The 24625-nt window shown below is 59.3% G+C and overlaps 1 protein-coding gene across 2 annotated transcripts in view; it reads left to right on the forward strand.

The window, feature by feature from the left end:
- The first annotated feature begins 3171 nt into the window (after window positions 1–3171).
- Window positions 3172–24625, forward strand: part of GAS6 (growth arrest specific 6) — a 34847-nt gene continuing 13393 nt past the window's right edge. Inside the window, exons 1-6 of one of the 2 annotated variants that reach the window (XM_061171258.1) lie at window positions 3172–3421; window positions 3631–3797; window positions 16100–16124; window positions 17502–17564; window positions 23004–23126; window positions 23901–24023. In XM_061171258.1, coding sequence (XP_061027241.1) covers window positions 3349–3421; window positions 3631–3797; window positions 16100–16124; window positions 17502–17564; window positions 23004–23126; window positions 23901–24023 — 574 coding nt within the window. In that variant the 5' untranslated portion in view covers window positions 3172–3348. Of the gene's footprint in view, window positions 3422–3630; window positions 3798–16099; window positions 16125–17501; window positions 17565–21657; window positions 22881–23003; window positions 23127–23900; window positions 24024–24625 lie in introns of those variants that run through there. The other variant, XM_061171259.1, reaches the window with a different exon arrangement.

Here is a 24625-nt window from a genome sequence, read left to right on the forward strand (position 1 = left end):
TCTCAGCCCGACGAGGTCCCTCCTGTGCTAGGCCTGAGTGTGGGGATGGTTCCGGATTGAACCAATACCTGGTCAGGGGAAGCCCCTCCAGCAACAGACATGCCCGACAAAGACAGTGTTGGAAGCCACAGCCATGCTCCCTTTGTGCCTCCACGGAGTCCCCAGTCACCACCTCGTCTCACTGTCCCACACACCAGGAGGCAGGACCTGTGTGGCGCTACGTCATAGATTAGGAACCTGGGCATGGAGAAAGGTGACTGCCAAAGGCCACGCTACCTGGGGGCGGTGAACCGCATCTCGGCTCACAGGCCCTTCCCGCCATCTGCTCTGCAACCTCACCGGGCCCAGGACTGGTACCCAGGCCTCAGGCTAGGCTGAGGCTCTACGTTTCAGACAAGGAGGGCTTAACCAGGCTAGGTAGGCAGCCCTGCCTGGAGATGGGTGTTGCTTCTATAGCAAGGCCCCTAGAGCATTCCACAAAACCACTTACACGTGGACATTTGGCACAAAAATGCTTGTAAGTCACAGGCCGCCAAGGGGCCCCCAACCGGGCAGAGTAGGGGGAGTGACCACCCTGATCTGCCCTGGGCTGAGGTGGGTCCTGGGACCCAGGGCTAAACTGGGAACATCCCTAGAAAACCGGGACAAGTTGGTCCCCCCCCCCCCAGGAAGGCCCTGAAGGACTTTTCCACAAAAGAACTTTCACCTCAGTGGGGTCTGACCACCTTGATTCACGGTGGTAAGCAGTGTTTCTCAAGCTTTCGGACCATAACCCACAGTAAGGAATACATTTTACACCATGATCCAGTGTGTACTCAGAGAATTATAGTGGAAATAAGAACTCCCATCTGATAAAACTCTGCTACCCTCTATCCTGCATCATTAAAAACTGCAGGTTAACAAAATAGTAAGTACCTACCAGTGGGTACAAAACATGGTTTGGGAAAAAAAAAAAAAAAAAAAAACTTCATTAAAATATGACTGGAGGCTTCTGCTTCTGGACAAGACAGAGTCACACGGCCCAGCTTCAACTTCCTGTCTCATTTACCAGGCCGAGTCTGAAACAACTAAAAACCCAGACAGATCTATGAAATGACAGTATTCCAGACAGTGACATCAGGCAACAGAGGAGAGCGACCCTGAGGGACAGGACACACGTGAAGGTGGGCCCTGGCACTGCCTGGCTCCCACCGGGATCTCTCCCGCGGAGGCCGCCTTGGGTGGAGGGGACCCCAGTCTGCTGACTCCCTGGAGAGCATGAGAGGAGAGTGCTGCCCGAGAAGGGACTTCTGGGATCTGCGGAGGGCCCCTCAGCTCTTCAGCTGAATGATCACCATCTTGGGCAGAGACTCCCAAGGCTGGGAAACGGTTAGAGGGACCAACCCCGCGGTTCTCACGGGCCCGGGAACAGTTGCAGCCTCTTCCGCCAGAGCGGAATCTTACGCTCATGGGCTTTGGAGAAACTGTCCAAGGACTCTGCCGTGGAACTTCAGCCCTGAGTTGAAACCATTTCGCTCTGCTTCTGCCCAAAAAGGTTTCAGGCAAACCTCTAGAGATCAAAATAAATATCTGAGATGAAGAATACCCTGGATGGATGAACAGATATGACACTGCAAAAGAAAGCATAACAATAGAAACTATCAAAATAATACAGAGGGGAAAAAAAGATGTAAAAATGTGAACAGGAGCATTTAGTGAGCTCTGGGAAAACTTCAAGTAGCTGTATGCAGGGGCCACTGGAGTTCCCAAAAGAGAGGAAAGGTCTGAGAGACATAAAGCAATATTTGAAAAAAAAATGGCCAATTTTTTTTCCAAATTTGATGAAAACTGTAAATTCACAGATCCAAGAAGCTCAGTGATCTCCAACAACAGAAGTGCCACTAATTAATTAAAGATCTGGTGTAAATCCCTACCAAAGAATTTTTCACCCCACCCAGATTTCTGAAGCCAGTGCTTCTCCTTAAGAAGGACAAGCAGGAAGATTAATGTGGTCAATACTCTGTGTAAGCACCTCCGTGTCTGCGGTAGCCTTTGAGTCACTGGGCGTTGGAATCGCCAGCTGACAGGGGAGGCCCGGGAACTAGTTCAGGCACAGGTGCAGACGACCTCGCTATTAAATTGTTAATTCTCTCTGTAGAGCCTTCTGGAGAACATCCTTTCCCTTGAATTTAACATATTAATGCTCACTACCCCACCTTCAAACCTGTGACCTCAAAGCATCTACCAGCAGCACCGTTTCATCCTCCCACAAGGGAAGGCAGGAAGAACAGGTGCGGACTCGGCGCTGAGCCCACCGAGCAAATCGACCGCCCAGCTGGGGGTGGCTGCCCTTTCACCTTCCCCTTGGGGCGCGGTTTCCGGGGCAGGATTCCCCAGGGGGCGGCGCAGGCCCCCTCCCCGCGGTGCCGGGCTCGCTGTCCGCTTCGGTCCCCCGAGTGGTCCGCTATGTTTTGGTTTTGCTTGTTTGTGTGTGTGTTGTTGTTTTTTTTTTGCCTGTGACTTTGCGAAATATTCCGGGACGAGAGACAGAAAGTCTTGGTCTCCGAGAACTAGCAGAAGGCTGCTTCCAGCTGAAATGTCTACTGGGAACCCTCAAGGTTTCCGATGTCATCACTATGAAAACAGAGATTACACATGGACGTCATTTAATCTGGCTCCCTGGCCCCCACTGGGACTCGGTTTGACTTCAGTTCATCTTTTCTTTGGTGGGTTTTAAGTCTTGAGAAAATGTGCCCCAGAATGAAGACTCCAAAAAAGGATGCAGTAGATTTGGGGTGGGGTCGGGGGGGGTGGGTGGAAAGAGGTTTGAATCCGGTAAGTGGTCAAACTGTACCTGTCAGGTTGGACCCATGTGACTTCTTCGTTGCGTTTACATCCCGATTACAGACACTTAACCGCCGACTGGGGAGAGGCTCCTGCACGAGGGCGGCGGCGGGGCGGCGGGGCGGCGGGGCGGCGGGGCGGCGGGGCGGCGGGGCGGCGGGGCGGCGGGGCGGGTCCCCTCCCTCGTCCAGACGACCCGCTTCCCCTCCGGGCTTTGATCTTCCCGGAGAAAACCGGCTCGGCCCGGCGGCGGCGGCGGCGGCCCGCGCGCCCCGCCCGCCCCGCGCGGCCCCGAGGCCGGTCCTGCCCGCGCGCCCCGCCCCCGCCGCCGCCCCCGCCCAGCCCCGCGCGAGCGCCGCGGTGCAGCCGCCGGGATGTGACCTTCAGAGCCGCCCGCACGGGATGACCGGAGCCATCGCCCCGCGGCGCCCGCGCCTCGCCACGGCCCCGCGGGCGCTCTGACCGCGCGCGCCCGGCTGCCGGCCCCGGTCTCAGTCCCGGCCGTCGTCCCCGTCCCCGCCCGCCATGCCGCCCGGGCCCGCCGCCACCCTGGGCACTGCGCTGCTCCTGCTGCTGCTGGCCTCCGAGTCCGCGCACAGTGAGTACCGCGCGGGGCCGCGGCGCGGGCTGGGCCGGGGGACCCGTCCCGACACCCCGCCACCCCGGGGGCGAGGGGAGCCCCGGGGCTCGCGCCAGACCCGACCCCGTGCGCGGCGGCCCCGTGCGCCCTGGCCCCGCCGCGCTGACGGCGTGTCCCCGCTCTCTCCCCGCTCCTCCCGCTGCGTCCTCCCGCCCGCGCCCGGGAAGCCGTGATCCTGCGGGCGCGCGAGGCGGCGCAGTTCCTGAGGCCCAGGCAGCGCCGCGCCTACCAGGTCTTCGAGGAGGCCAAGCAGGGCCACCTGGAGAGGGAGTGCATCGAGGAGCTGTGCAGCCAGGAGGAGGCCCGGGAAGTGTTCGAGAACGACCCCGAGACGGTGAGCGCGCGGGGCGGGGAGGTGTGCGCCCGGCGCCTGGGGCCGCGAGGTGGCGCGTCAGGGCAGCCGGGTCCCCTGGAGCGCCGTCCTTGCGGCGCCGCATTTCCGGGGACACCGTCCGTGCGCGCACGGGTGGGAGCCCCGGCGTCTGCGGCAAGTCCTTCAGCTGCAGGGCACACCCAGACCCTTATCAGGGGGGCGGTCGGCGCGGCGGAAGAGCAGGGTCTTAGGTGCCGGGACCCGGGCCCACCCTCAAGCCTCCTCCTTCCGAGCCCCAGTTCTGCTGGTGCCGCCAGGTGCCGCCTTAGCTGGAGGGGGGTGGCGGATGTCGGCGGGGGGTCCTGCGGACGCCCTGCAGTCATCTTCCCTTGGCACGCATGTGAAAGCAGCCGCTTTGAAAGAACCGTGCAGTAATATGACAGCTCAACCGGGATGCAGCAGGGTCCGTTTTAAAATGTAAAAGAAATAAATGGTTTAAAAACCAGATCAGTTTCCTACCTCCCCGCCCCCTTAGCTAGACTGGAGGTGGCGGGGGAGCTGCTCGCAGCGCCCTGATCCGCATCAGGAGGGATGGAGCATTAGCTTCAAAGGCGTGAGGGCTGGAATTGCTGGCAGCAGCGGGTCCCACAGCAGGAGGACAGGAGTAGAGCTGGAACACGTACGGGGAGGGGTCGGGGGCGGTCAGAGTGGACAGCAGGGACGGGCCCAGGTCCCGCCGCCGGTGCGCAGCCCCTGCAGAAAGGTGCACTCGCCGAAGCAGCTGGTGACTTCAGGAGCTCGACGGGCTGGCTCAGGACAGATTTCTATTAATAATGTCCTCGGAGAATGTGGTGGGGAGGCTGGGCAGCCGACCGCAGGGAGCAGCCCCGGTGTGGCCTCCGCGTCAGCGCAGGAGCTGTGCCATCTTCGGGGAGGGGAGAGGTGGTGGCAGTGCCCTGGGGGACCTGGTGTGCGTCTGTCTTTGGGAAGTAGGACTGATGGAGACGGGGTGGGCTTACACTGCGTCGCTTCACACCGCGAGGTCAGGGTGATTTCACAGCTGGTTTTGGTTCTATGGGAATTTTTCTTTTAAAGGATTCTTCTGGGATGAAATAAATGTCTCGTGTAATAAACAAATGGCTGTGAGGCCCGTGGGCTTTTACTTTGACTCCCTTTTCTGACCGGTTGGTTTGACCATCCCTTCAGTCCCCTTTCCGAAACAAGCTTTACAGTGATGGCCCAGCTGTGCCTTCCTTCCCTCTGGCCCAGCCCACGGCGGCGGTGGCTGAGCTGTGACAGGTGCTTCTGCCGTGACTCTGCCCTCAGTGTCCGTAGCAACGCGGTTTATCTCCGTCGTAAGGAGCAGTTTTGCCACCGGTCCCTTCTGGCCTGTTTTCCCGTTTCTTTAATGATGAGTCCTGGTGGCCCAGAGGAGCTGGCACCTGCGGAGGATTTCTGAAGGTCCCACGGTGGGCTGTGTCCCTGCCCTGCTGCGGGATTGTGTGCCGGCTGCAGTCCCGTCAGCCCCAGGCCCAGCCTGGAGCGCTGGCTTGTACAGAGTGTGGGACGGGCTTGCGGGTGACAAGACTTGAGGGCAACAAGGCCAGCATCCACGGCAGCCTGCCCCTGCTCTGCCCCAGCCCCTGCTTTCCAGGATGGAAAGGCCTTGGGCCTGGACACACTGCACACTGATCGCTGTGCCACCCTTCCCAGAGCCATCCCCCCTCTGACTTTAACTGCTCTTATGTTTTAATTATAACTTTGTCTACAATGGATGAAATGAAAACAAGACAAGGAAAGCAGTGCTCACAGCCCATGACTTTAATGAGACCGCCATGTCTGTGCAGGGACTTTGTACTTCCTACAGCGTCCTGACTTCCCTCCCTGCCAAGGTGGAGTTGCTGTGACACTGGGGGCATCCTCTCTCACATCCACCCCATCTACCCCATCGGGAATTTGTGAACTCCTTTCATATCAAAGCCATCTGTAATTTTCCAGAATTCTGTTCTCCTTTCTGACCCCCATCCCCAAATCATAATCACATCTTTCCCTTTATTTACCAGCTTCCCAGGGTGGACCGGCTCCTTTTGTGCCTTCCCTTGCAGTCAGTGCAAAAACCCCTCATTTCAACCCGCACCTTGCATCCTGTGTAGACCGCTGTGCAGACTGCTTGCTCTCTGTCTGGGTCTGGCCCTTGGTTTGTTGTCCTTTTCCTCAAGAGGTGGTGTGGAAGGCCGGGAGGAGCCCAGCTAGGGTCGTGGGTTGAGGTTGGTGATTAGGGGGCTCCTGCATGTCGGCCCTGCTCTGGTCGACCAGGTGCCCCTCCAGGTGTCCACACCCTCCTTTCCCTCACTTTGGGGAGGTCTCAGATTCCAGGGACCTGGGATCCCTGGGAAACCCTCCAAACACAACTCACTGCTAATACACCTTTGGAGAAACAGCGCTTTTGAATGAGGCCGTCCTATGACATTACCAGTGGGTCCCTCTGCCCCACACAGTTTGGGGCTCTCTTGAGAAACATCAATTCCTCGCCTTCAAAAGTTGTTCCTTGTGAGTGTTTGCGGGGGTGACCCAGGATGAGCGCCCTGACCTCAGTTCACAAAGTCACCAGGGCCTGGTTCTGTGACCGTCACGGGACCTCCCGCCGGCGTCCTGATGTGTGGCAGGAGAGGCCGCAGAAGCAGCATCCACTGGGCTGTGACCCGCTCGCCCGCTCGAGGGGGTGCTTGTAGGGAAAGCCAGGCCTTACCTGCCAGGGTCACCTCTGGGGCTGGCCTGTCCTCTGTGCGTCTGGCCGTTGCAGCCACACACACCTGGTGGAGAGGGGAGGCCGCGCTGCCCTTCCCGTTCAGTTCCTGGGGCTCTGGGGGCCGGGGAGGGGGGAGCGGGGAGGACGCCCTGCGCCCTGAGCTGGGGGCTGGGGCACCTGGAGCCGGCCCTCTGGGCGGCAAGCCGCTCCTGGAATCCGGAGGCTGTGCCCTCTGTGCTGGATGTGTTCTAGGCTCTTCCTGCCAGGGCAGGGTGTTCCACCCTGGGCCGGCTTCCTCTTTGGGGCTGGAGGCGCCTGACGTTAGAGCTCTCCTTTGAGCAGGTAGCTGTGGGCACCTTCCAGATTCCTGGGGTTAAGGGAGCCTGGGAGCCTTCCTGATGCAGGTGTCGCCTGCTTCCCTCCTGCTGACATGGTCTCCTCCACATTCTTTCGGGCCGCGGGGGAGTGTCCCCGCCCTGCCCTCCTCCCAGAGCCCGCGATTAGATTCCCTCCTTATCTTGTTTTCCTTTCACATTGTTACCCTCTCTTCCTGGCATTTCCCTCGTTCTGGCATCTTGTCCAGAGGACTCTGGGTGCCAGGCCCCCAGGCACCCCTGCTGGGTCCCCTGAGCTCTCCCAAAAGCTCACCAGGCCAGCGCAGCAGTCACCTTCCCGCTTAAGTCCTTTAAGGCCAGTGGCTTCCAGACACCGATACCATCGCCCTTGGCCTCCAGAAAGGATTCTGGACGAAAGACTTACCCAGCCCGACCTGCGGCCCGGCATGGTTCACCACCTCCCAGCACCAGTGCCGCCCGAGGCCTGCGGGTCGGGAGGAATTCCAGGTCCTGGGCCTTGACCCCATCACCTTGGTTAGTTTGAGATGCAAGCAACAATATTCACAGTGTTCGCAGCTCGGCCGGCATCCCACTCACAGGGCCCCTCTGCCTCCTGTGCAGCCCAAGCCTGACCTCTGACCTCGCGTGTTCACCCCGCACCCCGTGTCTCTCTCTGTCTCTGTCTGGCGGTGTCTGTTTGTCTCTCTGTCTGTCTCTGTCTCTCTCCCCCCACCCCACCCCCGCTCTCTCAGACATGGGGGCCCAGTGGTGGTGATAGTTCCCTACCCAGGAGGGTTTTCGGGGTGCAGTCAGTTTCAGAGCCCTGCAGGGCTGCCGCCTTGTCTTGAACGGCATCTGCCCTCCAGGGACACCTGTCTTCCTGAGACCCCAGAGTCTCTGGGGACAGCTTGGGGAGGGGCACCCCCGAGGGAGGTGGAAGCCCCTCCCTCAAGTCTCCCCTGTTGGGGTGGCCTAAGGGGTCTCAGGGGGCCCAGCAGGAGGGGGAGGGGGCCCTCGTCACCCCCAGTGACCTCCAGGACAGCCTCGGGTCCCCTGCCCCCCGACGCCTGGACAGCAGCCCCTAACACTCCCTCAGGCGCTCAGACACACACTCGCACACGCCCCGCTCCTCCATGCCACGCCGGGGTCCATCGAGGAGTGTGACCAGGCGCCGCCCTGTGCAGATGCAGCCCCAACTCCCGTCCGCCTGGGCGGCCCCCTGCCCCCAGGGCTGCGCAGGCCTCCCCACTGGGCCCCGTCCCTCCAGGGCTTCCTCCCCTGGAGGCCCAAGGAGGCTGGCCGGGCAGGGTCTCCGAGTCGTCACGTTTTCTCCAGAGCTGGCTCCGCGCGTCTCAGAGGCCTGCGGACGGACGGCTGGTTAGACGGGCGGCGTTCAGGCCCCCAGCACAGGGCCTGCCGCCCCCCGGGTGGCCTTGAGGGAGAGGCAGGCTCTGTCTGGCCCCCCTTTGCTGCCCCTGTGCCCACAGATGTGCTTGTTTTAGTCCCGGGGGTCTGCCCGGCCCGGAGCTGGGCCCTGCAGTGTCACGACAGGGCAGCCCCTAAATGACACCTCGTCCCAGCCTGCGGGCTTAACGTCTGTGGAAAACCAATTAAAGACATTTTGAAAGTCACCGCAGGTCTGCCTATGGGACTTAGGAAGAAAACACCCTTTAAGAAGCTGATGCTTCTGGCCTGTTTCTCGAGATTCTGAGGAGCTGGGCCGGGACATCGCAAACCCGGCCAGGCTGTTACTTTACTCTGGCTGCTCTGGCAGGGGTCTGGTGTCTTCGTGCTGCGTTTCCTACGGTCAGAGGTGGGAGCTGCTTCTGTGATGCAGACTTTGCTGTGGTTTGAGGGTTAATATTTGATGCTGGGAATACTCTGCCCCTTCGGTGGTTATTTTAGTCCAGTGATTTCATTGCAATCCTGGTGCATACACCTGCAAATTTTGACCCTGAGAGAGTGCAGTTTATTAAGTTTTAAAGTAATTTTTAAGGAGGTGTTGGAAATGGACGAAGTTCTTTATCTGCTTCTGAGAAAGGCACTTTGCACCAATTAAAAACATGTCATTCCAAGGAGGTAGTGAAGTGTTACCATCATACTTGTTATTTTCTTGGACTTTTTTTTTTTTTCCAAATTCTAGGTGAAATTTGTTTCCTTCCAGTTAGTGCCCATGATGATAAAATACATTCCTTTCCACATCTGTCCCCAAACCCTGCCATCTAAACCCAGTTCTCTGAGGACCTCTTCTTGGAACGCTGTGCCCTGTGGAAATCCCACAGCTGGGCTGGGCCAGCTCCCAGGGCGTCCGGGAAGGTCACTGCTGCAGCCACGGGGCCGGAGGCCAGGCTGGGGCCGCCTGCCCAGCACGCGGCATGACTGGCGGCCACAGGTACAGCCCCCAGGGGCCTCTGGTTTGGACACACGTTTCTTTAGTGCGATGCTTCAGGTTGAGATGGAAAACGTGTTAGGAGGTGGCTGTTGACAGTTGTCGGGGGCAGGGCACCTTCTCCTGTGGGGTGTGGCAAACCCTGACCCCTGACCCCTGACCCCTGACCCAGGTCTGCCCCCACCACGTGCATCCTCTGCGTCTCTCCTCGTTCACACCAGCCCATCCTGTGCTGCTCAGAATTGAACGCTCACGTGTGCGGGGCCGTGGTTCCGCAGGGACCCGAAAGGTGCCGAGGTGCCCTTCCATCCCCTTCCAGATGCCAGGAACGGACAGGAGCTGTGCAGTCACAGAATCTGTCACGGGATCGCAGAATGCTGCTCCGGGCGAGAGTCTTGAGCCATCCCATGGAGGCGCCCCTGAGCTGCGTCCCAGGAGTTGACCGACTCAAGGGAGTCAGGTCATCAGTGGGAGGACCAGAGGGAACTCAGGGCTGACCCGTGAGCCCAAGTGACTGAGGCCTCCAGGGCGAGCCTGGGTCCCGTCTGCACAGCCCGCTCTCAGGGCCTCCTGGACACACTGCCTTTGCGCAAAGGCTGTGTTGGAGCTGCGCTGTTTGCCCTGATAACTTGTCACCCTTCACTCTGTCCAGCATTTTATTTGGGGGTTTTGCATGATGGGAAAATACATCATTTTGTTTTTCCCGAATTAACGTAAGCAGGGAAGCGTAACATTGCGTTTCTGACCTGGCTGACCTGACCGTGCCATCCCCGCCTGCCCGTCTCACCCGCAGCACGAGTCCTCTGCAGCCCAGCCTGTGTGGGTCCTTGCGAAGGGACGGGTGGTCGCCAGCTCCTCCCTGATCCCCGGGCGAGGCTCCTCTTTCCTCTTCTCTTCTCTCCTACTCACTCTCTCTGGCTTCTCACCTCCTTCCCCTCTCCTGTCGGTGCCGCTGCGGCCTCTCAGCCTTGGGACAAAGCCTGCGGCCCCTGCTCCCCCCCCCCCCCAGCACGGGCCCAGCGGCCTCCATGGAGCATCTCTGGTGCTACCACTTCTGCCTCCTCCGGGCCCTCCCAAGACAGGCCGACATTCCGTCCCACCTGCTGGGCCTCGGTCCCCATTCACACTGCCAAGCAGCCGCGTACAGTCTCTCCCCGTGGCTTTGGGATGACGCCTGAGCCCCCAGCCAGGCTGCCCACCAAGCCCCCTCCTGGCGCTGGAGACCACGAGGGCCACGTCCCTGCCCAGAGCCCCCTGGTTCCCACGGGTTCCCGCTCTACCCCTTTGCTCCACAAGCTCCTGGGGGACACACTCTACTCGCTGGCGCCCTGCTAGGGGCTGGCATCCCGCTAGGGGCTGGTGGGCATGGCTTTGTGGGCGGTAGGCAGACAGCGTTGTCCCTCTGCCTGGTCCTGCGCTGCCTGAGCTCCGCAAGGCCAGCTGCCACGTGTCGGCAGGGACAGGTCGGTGGGGACAGGAGCGTCCCTGCCTGACTCCAGGGAAGATGTGTCGTTTCCTCACTGCTGTAACACTTCAGCAGAAACTTACCCTGCTGGAGGCCCCAGTAGGGAACCCACGCCTGCCTTTTCCAGCTTCTGGAGGCGCCGCATCCCTGGCTTGGGCCCTTCCTCCATCCTCCTGGCCGGCAGTTCGGTGTTCTTTCTACGTTGCCATTTCTGGATCTGTTGCTGCCTTGCTCGTCCGTGTTTGCACACCCTGTGGTCCCCTGAGCCCCCGATGGCCCAGGGGAATCACCTCCTCCCAAGGTCAGCCGATCAGTAACCTCACTGACCTTCGCTGTGGAGCCCGCCATATTCACAGCTGCCGGGAGGAGGACCTGCACGCCTTTGTGGTCATTGTTGTGCCACCACAAGGGTGTAGGAGGGACTTAGCATGGGGTCTGGTGCTTAGAAATCCCTCAGTGCAGCATAGCCGTGGTTTGAATAAAGTTTTGCTGGTTCACCTTCGTGAATCACATTTCCCAGAGAGAATGTGGCAGGCCTGGCAGGGAAGGTGTAGCACCTGGTGAGGCTTAGTACCCGGTGAGACATAGCACCCGGTGAGACCTAATAACTGGTGAGGCCTAGTACGTGGTGAGGCTCAGTAGTATCCAGTGTGGCTTAATTGTTTCCTCTCCTGCCTGTGAGCACCCCAGCCACTCAAGTGAGCAGCATCGCTGCATTTGGCCTTGAGAACAAAGGGGTTTCCGAGCAAAGCTGTGGATGATCAGCCAGTGCTGTGAAGGTGAGAGCCCAGCAGCCCCAAGAAGCCTCTGCCAGGAGAGCACATTAGACGGGAAGAAAGGCCACTTCGAGTGACCCACTGAAAACTGATCAGATTACACAGTGAGTGTACCAATCAATCTTGAGGAATGAAACCGTAAATTATAAAAACAAATTTATTCCATTTCATGCTTTATAAAATTGGATTATAAATATAATTAGGCACTAAATTTTCAGAACAAAGAAAGATTGAAGTAAGATTTTGGGGAGAGGCAGGGCATATTTTTTCGAAATAATAATGATTTTTAGAAAGCCTACATTCTCCTTACCATAAATGGAGACATTTTTGCAGAAAGTGTTTGGCAACTTCATCCATAGTCCCGTGAGCCTTTGTTAATCCTAGATAATCAGGTTATTCTGTCTTGAAGCAGTCATTCTATGATACTTGCAAACTTTCTCTTCTGTCGTTGTTAACTGGCCTAAACTGATTTATCAGTGCCTTTGCATTGGTTATTTCCCAAAACATTCTCACTGACTCATGAAATCTTGACTCGTGGTAGATTTATAATTTTACTTTGCAGGTCATTACAAATCTGAAAATTGCACTCATTTTTCAAATTCAGCTAGCCTGGTATTTTTGCCTCATAAATTTGGAAAATACAAACAACAGTGGTTTAAACAAGACAGTTTTATTTATCTCTCATGTAAAAGGTGGGAGGCAGACTGCCCAGGGCTGCTCAGTGGTGGGGGCCCAGGGACTTCCATGACCTATTTGTGCTCCACTGTACTGGTGCATGGCCTTTGTCTTCCAGGCCTCCTCACACACTGGGCAAGATGCTGGAGTACCAGCCATCACATCTACATTCCAGCAAGGAGGCCAGAGAACCAAAGCACTCACTCTCTTTACTCAGTTTCACTCTCTGTGTGTATCTCATTGGCCAGAATTTAGTCACATGGCCACTCCTAGTTGCAAGGGAGGCTGGGAAGTGTAGTCCTGTAGCTGGGTGCATTGCAGCTCTAACTAAATCCAGAGTTCTGTTACTGAGGCTGAAGGGAGGATTGCAGATGCTGGATGGCAACTACAAATCTCTGCTGTGGGGGAGAGGTGTTTGGAAGCAAACCTGTTTTACGAGGTTCATTTCCAAGAGTATTTTCGTGCCTGGCAGGAGACACTGTACTTAGCCACGTCAGAGAGTTTTTGCACAACACGCCTCTCACATGGGTCTTTTTAGCTGCACTCATACAACCTGTGCTTGGAGGGACCAGCCCCGCTCTGCTGCCCTGGTTCTTGCCCCACACTGGGCCTCAGCAGTCACCCGGCCACCTGGGCCTGTCAGCCCGCAGCTGAGTGGTGAGCGGAGGCTGCCACCCCCTGCCTTGGGGCCCCGCTGACCCTGGCGGGGCGGGGGGGTGCCCGGGGCCTGTGTGCGCGTGCTCCGCCAGCAGCTGGGGTGCAGCGGGCGCCCAGAGCAGGTGGGAAGCACGCGCAGAGGGATGTGCCGTGGGCAGGTGCAGGTTGCAGGGAAGCGCTCAGTACGGGAGGGGCCAGTGGTAAGGGGACCAGGGTCTCCATGCCCCCGAGAGCCGCTGCTGCCTGTACCAGGGCCCTGAGCATCCAGAACAGCGCGTATCATCCTAAAACTGATGTGAAGAGGACCCGGAGAGCTGGGCTTCCCATTGGGCGTAGCCACTGTCGAGGCCCCCCCCCCCCCCCGCTCGGGCCCCTGTCCCTGTCACATGGGTGCAGGTTGGGTGGGAGGGGACAGCCATGGGGATGGAGGGAGTACGTGCAGCCGAGGGAACCACACACACAGACGTGTAGAGCTGCAGCAGGGCCCCAGGGTCAGGGCCGGGGCTGATCCCAGCGTCACCCCTGCCACTGGGTGGTCATACCCAGGACTTTGTTCCAGGACCTCCCTGCAACATGCACTTCAGTGTCGGAGGAAGGAGAGGACCCAGTGCCCTCGCGGGGTGTCTCTGGGGACTGCCCCCCTTGCAGGGTCTGCCCTGGGTTCTCTGGGTGGAGCAGGGACTGGGGGATCCCAGAGGTCCGTGTCCTGAGAAGTGGTGTCCGTGTTTCCTTCAGTCTTGTGGAGTCTTTTGCACCTGGTTTGGAGAATCTTAAGAGCTGAATTTGGGAGAAAGGAAGGAAAAAAGGGTTTTGTATGAACCGTGCTAGGAGAACATGTGGGGAGCCGCGTAACGCCAGCCCCAGGGGTTAGGAGCCCTTCCGGGTCCCCGGGTAGGACCAGTGGAGCCTGGGCACCCACCTGCAGGAAGGCGTCTTCAGGGGCCGCTGTGAGCTTCACGCTCTTAGAAAGCCAAAGCCTCGGCAAGGGCAGTTCAGGCTGCCGTGACCTTGACAGTCTCCTGCCAGAAGACAGATTTGCTAGCAAGACTGTGGCCAAAGGATTGGTCAACCCTCCCGACTGTTCCCCAGGGAAAACACCTTCTACACGTTTCATGTCAGTAAGTAAAGTTGTCCTGACACCCAAGTCCCAGCCTACTTTGTCAAAGAGTAGAGATTTTTGGAAACAACTTAGGGCAGTTACGTATTAAAGGAAGTAATAAATTCTCAGTTTACTGTTTGAGAAGTAACCACATTGTGGTAGTGTGATGTGTGACTCCTGTCATTTTGTGTAATCCAGGTAAAAGTCCCAGACATTCCACGACAAAAAGATTCATGCACCACCGACACTGGTGTGTCTGCAAGGCGGCGTCCACGCTGGTCAGCAGAGCCGGGAGCGGGCATCCCCTGGCCCGTCTATGCGCGGGGCCAGGAAGTGAGGCCATCGGGTGAACAGTGGGACAGCGTCAGGGCTGGATTCCCGTGCCTCACCTGGTCGCCGCAGGGACGTGGCCGGCCTCTGAGGAGCTCAGGGGTGAAGCAGATTTGCTCTCCTTTCCTGTTTGGGGGACAGATCACAGGGAGCAGAGACAGAGGAGGGGGCTCACAGGGAAGTCTTTCCGGTAGCTCCAGAGCACATGCAGCCTCACTGTAGACCCGGGTGGACCCAGCTGCCCTTGGGCTCAGCTCCTTGAAGGAGCTTTGGGTCACATGTTCCCATGTTTACAAACCTGCGGGGAGCAGGGCAGCACGGAGGGCTGAGGAGCCTGACTTTTCACAACAGTAGGGCTCAGTATTAAAACATATTACACGTTACCATTAACTAGTCACGATTTTGAAGAATAGACTCTGCCTTTCCGGAAGGCTGCAGTGTGTAGACGTGTGTGTGATCGGGTACTTGCCCCGCAGTTCTTCATCATGTTCAACCCTAGTCTAATCCTTGGCTTCCGAAGCCTGAGCGGGCACTTCCTGCGTCCATCCTGAATCTTTTATTTCAGAACCAAATCCCCTCCCTTTGTGGCAAAGCCCAGTGGCCTCTGTACTCCCTCTAACCCCGAAAGATGCCACAACCCCCGGGACCCTGAGAGCTCTCGTCACAGGGCCCCAGACTTGTCTGTCTCTCTGTCCCCAGCGCCAGCCGGTGTGGGACTGAAAGCAGGAGAAAGAAACGCAGCCAGGCTTGTCGGGGGCCTGGGAGCGGAGAGGAGGGCAGTCCCCTCCCGCCTGCCTCTTTGTCACGTTTGCATGAATGTCACCTTCACAAGTGTTGCATGAGTCCCAAACTTGCTCTGATCCTTACTTTTCTTTTAAAGAAGTTGAGCTTTACAAGAAGCATCTTTACCAGAACGTTCCTTTATAAAAGCACATCTGAACGCGTCTTCGCGGGCCGCCCCGGCCAGGCACGAGCGGAGGGGCCAAGTGAGGTGGTGGAGGAGCGGCGGGTGCGCAGCACGGGTCCTGTGGAGTCCGGCGCCCCTGCCCTCCCTGGGACGGGGCTCAGTCAGACTCCACAGCCGGCCTGGAGCCTCAGTTTACTCATCTGTGATAATGGGGCTGATTAGCAAGACCCTCCTGGGAGGGTGGTCGTGAGCAAGCAGGTGACACCCAACATCCGGCCCCTTGGTTCCGTCAGGGAGGGGACACAGGGCCCAACTGCTCCGCGATCGGCCCTGAGCGATCAGCCCTGAGCGGGACATCAGAGCGTGTGGGGTCAGGACTGCTGTGACTGCCCCCTCCCCAGAGCTGCTGCCGGACGGGCACAGGCAGGTGTTCTCTCACCTGACATTCACTGCCCAGCGCCCATCTCTTAATTTGCAGTCATGTATAAAAGGACTCCCCGTTTACACCCTCCATCCCTCATCCAGCTGTTTGTTGTACAAGTACAGTAGCTGCTGGGAGTCCTACAGAGGCCTCCCAGCTCCCGAGGGGCCCCTGCGACCACCGGGGTCTAAGGCTTGGTTTTTTCTCGGCATGTTTCTTGTCTTCCTGAAAGACGCTTCGCCCGCACGGTATTGCTGGTTACCGCAGGTCTGGTCTCAGTGTGCAGACGTCACTCTGCAGAAGCTGCGTGGCCCCAGGGATGCCCCCTCCCCCAGCCCTCTCAAGGGCAGAAAGTGGCTCTATGGGCAGCCATCCTCCCTCAAGCACCTGCCTCCCGGGCCGGGCCGTTCCTGTTGGGGGGAGAAGGGTGAGGTTTGGTGGACCAGCTGCCAGGGGGTGGTGTCCAGACGCCTGGCACTCTGCCGGTTAACCGCTGCCTTTTCTTTTTCTTTTTCCGCAGGAGTACTTTTATCCAAGGTACTTAGGTAAGTTGGACTCATTTCCTCCTTTTGTTTGGGGACTCAAGCCTCATCACTGAGTTGTTCCCGGAAGGACCATGCTTAATCGCACAGTGAGTTGGGAGCTCTCCAGGGCTCACAGGGCAAAGCCCTAGTTTGTGTCTTTTATACCATAGTGACCGCGTTAGTGTCACCTCCAGCCAATGCCATTGTTTGCAAACCTCTGCCCCACTCTGATTCCAGGCTTAGCTCTAACTGGAAATATGATTGCTTTAGTGGTTCTCGGGCTTTTTGGCCTCAGGACTCTGCCCTTGTGAAATTACTGAAGACCCCAAAGAGCTTTTGCTTATGCAGACTCTGGTTATTGATACCATATTATTAATTAAAGCTGAGAACATTAAAAAATGCTTTTGTTTAACTTGGACGACAGGAACATACAGGCTAACAGTTTTGGCCGTCGAGCAGTCATGTCTGTGTATGGAGGCGGGGGTGCCTGGAAAGCCCCACTGAACACTGGGGGGAGAACGAGAGGAAAAAGGCAAAGACGGTCCCGTGTTTTCAGGACGACCTGAAAGTTCCCCTGCGAACTGCTCCCTAAAACCGTTTTAAGGGTTTTTTTATGTCTCTACTTATAATGAGAGAGAAGTACTCCAGGGCTTTCCTCTTTAATTGTGTGAAGTGCATTTTGGTAAATTTTCCATTGGCCTTATAGCCTCTTAGAGGTACTTTCTCTGGGTGTGTATCTAGCAACAAGTATAGTGGACCTGTGATTGGCCTTGAGAAGCCCCATCCGGGCTCCCTGCCGGCCTTGCTCCCGGGTGTATGGCTTTGTTTCCTGAGGCAAAGGCGACAGTGGCCCCCTGGGCCACCTCCACTGCTGTCCACTGCCTGTGCCCACGTCCTCCGAGGCGTGGATGAGCAGAAGCGACCCACTAAAGGGCCAGTGAAGTGGCTGAACCAACACCCATTATGCCCAAGCTCAAGTTCAGATCATCCGGATGCCTGTGGTCCCTCCCACCCCTGGCCTCCGTGTGGAGCACCCAGTCAGACAGCACAGAGAAGGAGGAAGAGGCGGAGGGGGAGCTAGTTCTCCAAAGAGATTGACCGTCAAACCAAGGGTACTGTTTCCAAGCGGGGGTCAGGTTGAAATGGAGGCCAGCTCTCTGACCACGGTCAGAAGCTTCCTCAGTGCCACCGGAGAGCCTTCTGTACGACAGAAAGAACCCCACCAGGAGGCTGCAGGGGCCCAAGGCTCCTTGGAGACAGAGCTCTGCCCGTTGGTGGAGACGTCTTCTCGTCTGACGGTGTTCCATGTTCCGTGTCAGTGTGACTAGTCTCCCTCCAGAGTGTCACGTCTGCTGGCCCCATGCTGGAGGGTGACGCCCTGCCCTCCCTGTTTTGCAGAATGCATCAGTAAACATGGATCTCCGTACAAAAAGAACACAGATTTCATCACCTGCGTGCAAAGTAAGTCTGTCTCCTTCCTCTAAGCCCCTGCGTTTGGGGTGTTGGGGCTTTGCTGTATTTCCATTGTCTTTGGAGCCACGGCACCTGCCTGAGGTCCTCTCCTTTGCCCTGAACTTCCTTTTCTAAGCGAGTACGTGTTGGCTTTTCGAACAGGCAGGAAATTCGCACGGTATGAATTGTAAACCTTTCACAGGTGGAGAGAAGGTGCATCCGGCCCCACCTCCTGGTCAGTCAGGGGCCCTTTCACCACGGCCACCGGTTCTAAGAATATTCTCAGACCCGTAGGAATGTACTCGGAGTCTCTTATTTGCACACAGGTGGCAGCTTCCTGAACCCATGACCCCACCGCCCTTTTCCCTCCACGCTTCGCAGACGCTTCCTGTGTCAGCACGAGCCGCGCCAGCACGCGGGGCTGCGTCCACACTCGCGCTTGGTGGGCACCGTGCTTGTTAACCAGTGCGCGCTGGCGGACGCCTGGGCCGTTTCCAGTTGTATACTGTGACAAGCAAAGCCAGAGTGACCTCCTTGTCTGAATATATCTGCAGAATAGAGTGGACTTGCGGAGGCAAAGCTGTGTTCTTTTTCAGTTCTGATGCAGACCCGGCCCCGTTACCCCCAGTGGAGGGCGGGAGTGCCTCTCCCAGTACCTGCACCAGCCCAGTGTATTGCGTCTTACTTGTTTATATCTTTCCGTAGAAAAAGTGAAAAACGACCCCCAGTCAATTCAGTTTATTTTTTTCTTACTCATAAGTAAAGCTGAGCTTCATATGTTGAGGAACCTTGTGTTTCTTTTTCTGTGGATAGTTTGTTCAGAGTCTTTGCCTGCTTGTCTCAGTTTGTAGCAGCTGTTGATATAGTTTGCAAATTAGCCATTTGTACTAAAGGTAGCAAAATTTTTCTTCAGCTCATCATGCGTCTTTATTATTATTATTTTAAATTATCATACGTAACACTGACATTTTGCACGAACTTTAATCCACACCTAGACCCATAGACCCGTCTCAGCTGAGCCTGACCCCAGGCCTGGCTGTGGCCCGAAAGCTCCGTGATGTGGCCACTTCGTCCCCGCCAAGCGCAGATGTTAGCTGCTTTATGGCACCCGCTCCACCGGTGAGGAAACGGGCTCTGAGCGCACAGCCAGCCCTGCACGGGGTGTCCCGCGCTGCGCTCAGACCTGCACGGCAGGGTTGCCCAGGGCGGGTGGAGGACCGGGAGTGGCCCCAGGGCCTGGGGGGCAGGGCTCGGCTGCTGTGACCAGTCACCCAGCCTCCCACACGCCAGCCGCTGGCCTTTCCTATCACGCCCTGGGTCACAGACCCCAGCCCGGCCCAGGCGCACAAAGGAAGTGAGAGACTGAAGGAGGGCGGAGGCCCTGCTGTGAGGCCCGGGCTCCCCGCGGACGCTTCAGCAGCCTCACAAGAGCAAGTGAGGAGCAGCCGCTGGTACTGGGCAGAGGCCAGTGTGCACTCCAGGAGCCAGAGCCCCCGCCCACACATCCCGGTTGCCGGGAGCAAGCTCTGCCCCTCGGCCCGCCAGGGTGAGCGGGACCTCGCCGGCCTTAGGCAAACATGGGAGCACCACGGCAGTTCAGCTTCCTGTCATCACGCTTCACTTGTAGCAGATTTTTGGTGTTGTCAACTTGCCATACCAGTTCCTTCTTTTTGAATTATGTATTCAAACTGATTGGATTGTTTTGCTTCCTGGGTTTCAGGCTATCCTTTTCCTGAGACTATAAAAAGTTGTCTGATATTTCATGTTTAAGCTTATAACCTGCCTCGGACATCTCTGATGCAGTGAGGAGGGGGGGCTCCGTGTGGTCATTGGTCCAGGTGAGGAGGTGGAGGCTCCGTGTGGTCACTGGTCCAGGTGATGTGGAGGCTCCTTGTGGTCACCGGTCCAGGTGATGTGGAAGCTCCGTGTGGTCACCGGTCCAGGTGAGGTGGAAGCTCCGTGTGGTCACCGGTCCAGGTGAGGTGGAGGCTCCGTGTGGTCACCGGTCCAGGTGAGGTGGAGGCTCCGTGTGGTCACCGGTCCAGGTGAGGTGGAGGCTCCGTGTGGTCACCGGTCCAGGTGAGGTGGAGGCTCCGTGTGGTCACCGGTCCAGGTGAGGTGGAGGCTCCGTGTGGTCACCGGTCCAGGTGAGGTGGAGGCTCCGTGTGGTCACCGGTCCAGGTGAGGTGGAGGCTCCGTGTGGTCACCGGTCCAGGTGAGGTGGAGGCTCCGTGTGGTCACCGGTCCAGGTGAGGTGGAGGCTCCGTGTGGTCACCGGTCCAGGTGAGGTGGAGGCTCCGTGTGGTCATTGGTCCAGGTGAGATGGAGGCTCCGTGTGGTCATTGGTCCAGGTGATGTGGAGGCTCCGTGTGGTCATTGGTCCAGGTGATGTGGAGGCTCCGTGTGGTCATTGGTCCAGGTGATGTGGAGGCTCCGTGTGGTCACCGGTCCAGGTGAGGTGGAGGCTCCGTGTGGTCACCGGTCCAGGTGAGGTGGGGCTCCGTGTGGTCATTGGTCCAGGTGAGGTGGAGGCTCCGTGTGGTCACCGGTCCAGGTGAGGTGGAGGCTCCGTGTGGTCACCGGTCCAGGTGAGGTGGAGGCTCCGTGTGGTCACCGGTCCAGGTGAGGTGGAGGCTCCGTGTGGTCACCGGTCCAGGTGAGGTGGAGGCTCCGTGTGGTCACCGGTCCAGGTGAGGTGGAGGCTCCGTGTGGTCACCGGTCCAGGTGAGGTGGGGCTCCGTGTGGTCACTGGTCCAGGTGAGATGGGGCTCCGTGTGGTCATTGGTCCAGGTGAGGTGGAGGCTCCGTCTGGTCACTGGTCCAGGTGAGGTGGAGGCTCCGTGTGGTCACTGGTCCAGGTGAGGTGGAGGCTCCGTGTGGTCATTGGTCCAGGTGAGGTGGAGGCTCTGTGTGGTCACTGGTCCAGGTGAGGTGGAAGCTCTGTGTCGTCATTTATTCTAGACGTGCCTCCCCCGGGGGTCCTGGATTGGTTTCTGAGGCTTTGCCTTTGGGTCCCAGAAGACTTGGGCGATGCCGTCTGAGGAGTCCTGGCCGACTGTCTCCACGAGGAAAGGTCTCGGTGCCTTTTCTCCTCCGTGAGAACAACAGCCCGCATTTGCATGCATTTCCCAGGTTATAACTCATCACACCCACTCAGTTCTGGAAGTGGGAGCAAAAGCCACTGAGACAGGCCTCTGCTGACCTCAGCAGGTGCCTCACATCTCTGTCTATATAGCAGCCGCTCTCCCTCCATCCTCTCACAGCCATCGTGGGGCCAGATAACCCCTCGCCTCCCGTCTGTCAGGGGCCCGGGTCGGGTCTCAGGTCTGACTCAGCCCCAAGCCCCTCTGCAGGCTGCCTGCGTCCACCAAATTCCTAGAAGCTCAGGGGCACCTGCAAACACTCTCCTTCCTCTGCCCTACAGATAAGCTTCCCAACAGGGCAACAGATGAAAGCCACGGTGGTGGAGTTCTCCAGCTGGGTTCCCTGTGGGAATCTCCTGGAGCTGTCCCACCCCAGGGGAGGTTGATTTTTAAAGGGGGGGGGGTAGGCATTCTAGGCAAATTCCAGATGAAGGTAACGAGCCCAGGTGTGTCCTTCTGAAATAACTGTAAGTCTTTAACCAAATATATTGAGTGGAGACGCACCCCATCTTCCCCGTCCCTCCTGCAGGGCCCCTGATGTGCCGAGTGCTGTGGGGGGATCGGCCGGACCCTCGGCTCGGGTGCTGTCCGGGCCCCAGCACACGTCCCCCCGACCGCCCCAGTCTCCCTGCCCCCTCAGAGCCCCGTCCTGCGGAGGCCGTGTCAGGAAGCAGACCCGTCTGTCATCTCAGCCCTGGCACTGGGCTTGACCCCCGCCGCCCCGGCCCTCCTGTCCCCTGGGGGAGCCCTCGTTACAGCCGCATGGGGGCCACAGGGCTGACCGCTGGACCCCCCTTCCTCACTCTCCGAGCGCCAGACCCAGTTCCTACTTGCTTAGGGGTGGGAGGCGCTCACGGAGTCCACCAAGGACAGCTGTGCACGTGTCTCCAAAACACCTGGAGGTGCCGTGTTCGGGCCACACTTGCAAGTGTTTTGTTGGCTGTAATTGCGCAGAAGAAGCGAGCTTTGAGGGGTCCCGTGGGAAGGTCGCGAGAAGAGCCCAGTGAGAGACGTGGGTTCCAGGGTTGCGTACACAAACAGTTATGCTGGGCCCTCCCTGAGGGGGTCCCCAGTGACCAGGTCCCCAGACCCACGGGGACGCAGAGGGACAAAGCATGGTGTTGGGTCCATGCCAAGGACAAGGGCTGGCGCGAGGCCTGGTGAGCTGGGGGACACAGGGGCCCACTGTCCTCCTGGGACCAGGAGCAAGCCCCCGGTGGAAACACTGTCCCCAGACCAGCGTCCGGCTGGGGACGTCAGCCGTCCTGAGAAAGAAGCGAAGAGTCGGGGGTGAGGGCCCGCCTGGCCGGCTCCACCGCGCAGACAGTGGCCTGGTGCTCTCAACGGTCACGTGCTGGCTTGGCCTGTTCCTAGTGACCAGGCCGTGGAGTGAAGGGTGCCCTCAGCTGCACACGGGGCGGGGGCAGAGGCAGGGCTGAAGCACCGCGGCCACCTGTCGTGGGCCTCCCAGCGCTCAGACGGGCCCGTCGCTCGGTGAATAAAGACTCACGACAGTGCCTGGCTCAGGTGCTGCAGGGGGACGCCCGGTATGAGAAGGTAGTGGCCGCTGGCACATAGAAAGGCGGCATCGCAGGGCTGAGCCTGGCCGGGTGGCTGCCCCGCGGTCTCCAGGGCCCCGGGAAATGTGCCTCGTTCCCCTCCGCTGAAAGCAGGACAATCCAGAGAAGCAGGATGGCCGTTGGTCACCAGCACCGCTGAAACCTACAGGCCGTGGGGCCGGCGCGTGCCGGAGAGAAAGGGGTGCAGCAGAGCCCGGGGCCCAGACGGTCTGGACCGTGTCCAAGCAGAGGCAGAAGCAGCAGGCCCACCCGAGGGGCGGGCGGGGAGGCTGTGGGTGCCCTCTGTGCGAGCTGGACCCCACAGGCCAGGGGTCGAGTGGGCCGGGGTCCTGGCCTGGCAGGGTGGACATGGCCGCCAGGGGAGGGGAACGTTCTGGGTCTGCCGGGCTGGCCATGGGCCGGCCAGGGCCCTGTGGATCTGCTCCCTGGGAGGTCCAAGCTCCTGGGGCCCAGCCAGGCCCACTCCTCTCCTCTGCTGCCCCGAGGCCGCGGCCCTGACCTCCGGCCCGGGGGTGGGCGGCCCCTCCCTCCGAGCTGACCTGGGTTTCCTGGGATCGGCTGGGGCCCGGCCAGCCTCGTCTGCGGCCCCCTCCTGCCCGGAGGTGGGTGTTCTGTGCGGCCCGCCGGGGCCAGTGGAGGGGACGTTCGTGCCCCAGACCTGCCTCGGTTTCCCCCCAGCTGACCAGGAGCAGCTCAGGGCCATCTTCTCCTTCCTTTCAACTCAGAGCTGCCTGACCAGTGCTCCCCAGACCCCTGCAATAAGGAGGGGACCCAAGTCTGCCAGGACCTCATGGGCAACTTCTACTGCCAGTGCAGAGACGGCTGGGCGGGACGGCTCTGCAACAGAGGTAAGGCCACGGCCTGGGGGCGGGCTGGCGGCACAGGCGTCAGGCCCTCCCTGCAGGGCCACCCGCGGGGCCCCGGGCTGGTGGGGCCGTGAGTCCTGCTGTCTTCCGCCTCTCCCTGCCAGGGCCCCTACCTGCCCCGCCGGGGACACAGCCGCACCGGCCCGTCTGGCTGGGAGCAGAGTGAGGAGAAGCGGGAGGACGGCAGGCCGGGGGTCCAGGCCCCTCGCTGGCCGGCCCCCCTCCCAGGTCCCGGGAGAAGATGGGCGGGCGGGGCCCTCAGCCCCTCAGGTCCTCCCAAGAGCGCGAATGTTTGCACAGTGCGGGAGGTCTTGCCTCTGCCCCCGGGCAGGGCGCCATCCAGCTTGAAAAGCCACCGTGCTGAGCCCTGAACTGTGCTCTAGCCAGGCCACCTCCTTGGGGGGGCGCCGGGGAGGGCGATGACCCCTCCTGAGAGCAGGTCTGGGCCTGCGGTGGGCAGTAGGAGTGCCCTGTAGCTGCCCCGCCCGGCGCGGCCCCCCGCTGATCAGAAAGGAGTCAAGAGACTCTCTGAGTCTACAGTGCACAGGGTCAGCGGAGAAGCTGCAGAAAACCCCCAGGACGTGGTTAGAACCCTCAGGCGGCCCCCTGGCTGCGGTGGGAGCCCTGGGCCCCTGTGCCCTCCCACCCAGGATCTGAGGGTGGATCCCATGGGGTCGGAGATGCCGACGCTGCGACGTGCTCCAGGCGGGTTGTGGGTCACCTCTGGCTCTCTCCGTCCCTGTGTCCTGTTCCCAGATGTCAATGAGTGCAGCCAGGAGAACGGGAGCTGCAGCCAGATTTGCTACAACAAGCCGGGCAGCTTCCAGTGTGGCTGCTACAGCGGCTATGCACTCTCCCTGGACGGCCGGACCTGCCACGGTGAGGCCCTGAGTCCTGGTTGCCTTCCTCTCTCCTCCTCCCCCATTTTCTTCTGCGATTGCCAAGTTGCCGGTTGGCTGAAGCCACAGTCGCTTTGCTCCTCTGCGAGAGGCTGCAGGCCGTGGCTGGTCCCTCAGGCTCTGGAGGCTGTGGGCGTCCTGCAGACACAGCACATGCCCGGGCATGTCCGCGGCCACGGGAAGCTGCCCCAGCACCTCGACACGGGCTGATGCACCAGGACCTGTGGACAGGGCTGGCCCAGCTGGGGAGACCATGCCTACTGCCCCAGGACGGGAGGCGGCTGCCAGGCCTCCTTCCAGGCCACAGAGCCTGCAGAGGTTTCTGTGCCCGTCGGGGCCCAGGATATCTGGGGCGGGGCTGGGGGTGGGCAGGGAGCCCGGGGTCCACTGCTCACTGCTTACAAAATCAGCGCTCACAAATGGCAGAAAGGAAAGGCGGCTTTAATCAGGATGCCAGCGATCTGGGGAGGTGGTGCCCTCAGTGGCCCCCAGAAACCACCTCCGAAGATTCTGCTCGGCCATGAAAGCTTCTAAAGGGAAACAGAGAAGGGATCTCAGTGAATCCCTGAGATGGGGGGTCAG

This window comes from Eubalaena glacialis, chromosome 16 (genome assembly GCF_028564815.1).
Source record: "Eubalaena glacialis isolate mEubGla1 chromosome 16, mEubGla1.1.hap2.+ XY, whole genome shotgun sequence".
In the NCBI taxonomy this organism is placed as follows: Eukaryota; Metazoa; Chordata; class Mammalia; order Artiodactyla; family Balaenidae; genus Eubalaena; species Eubalaena glacialis.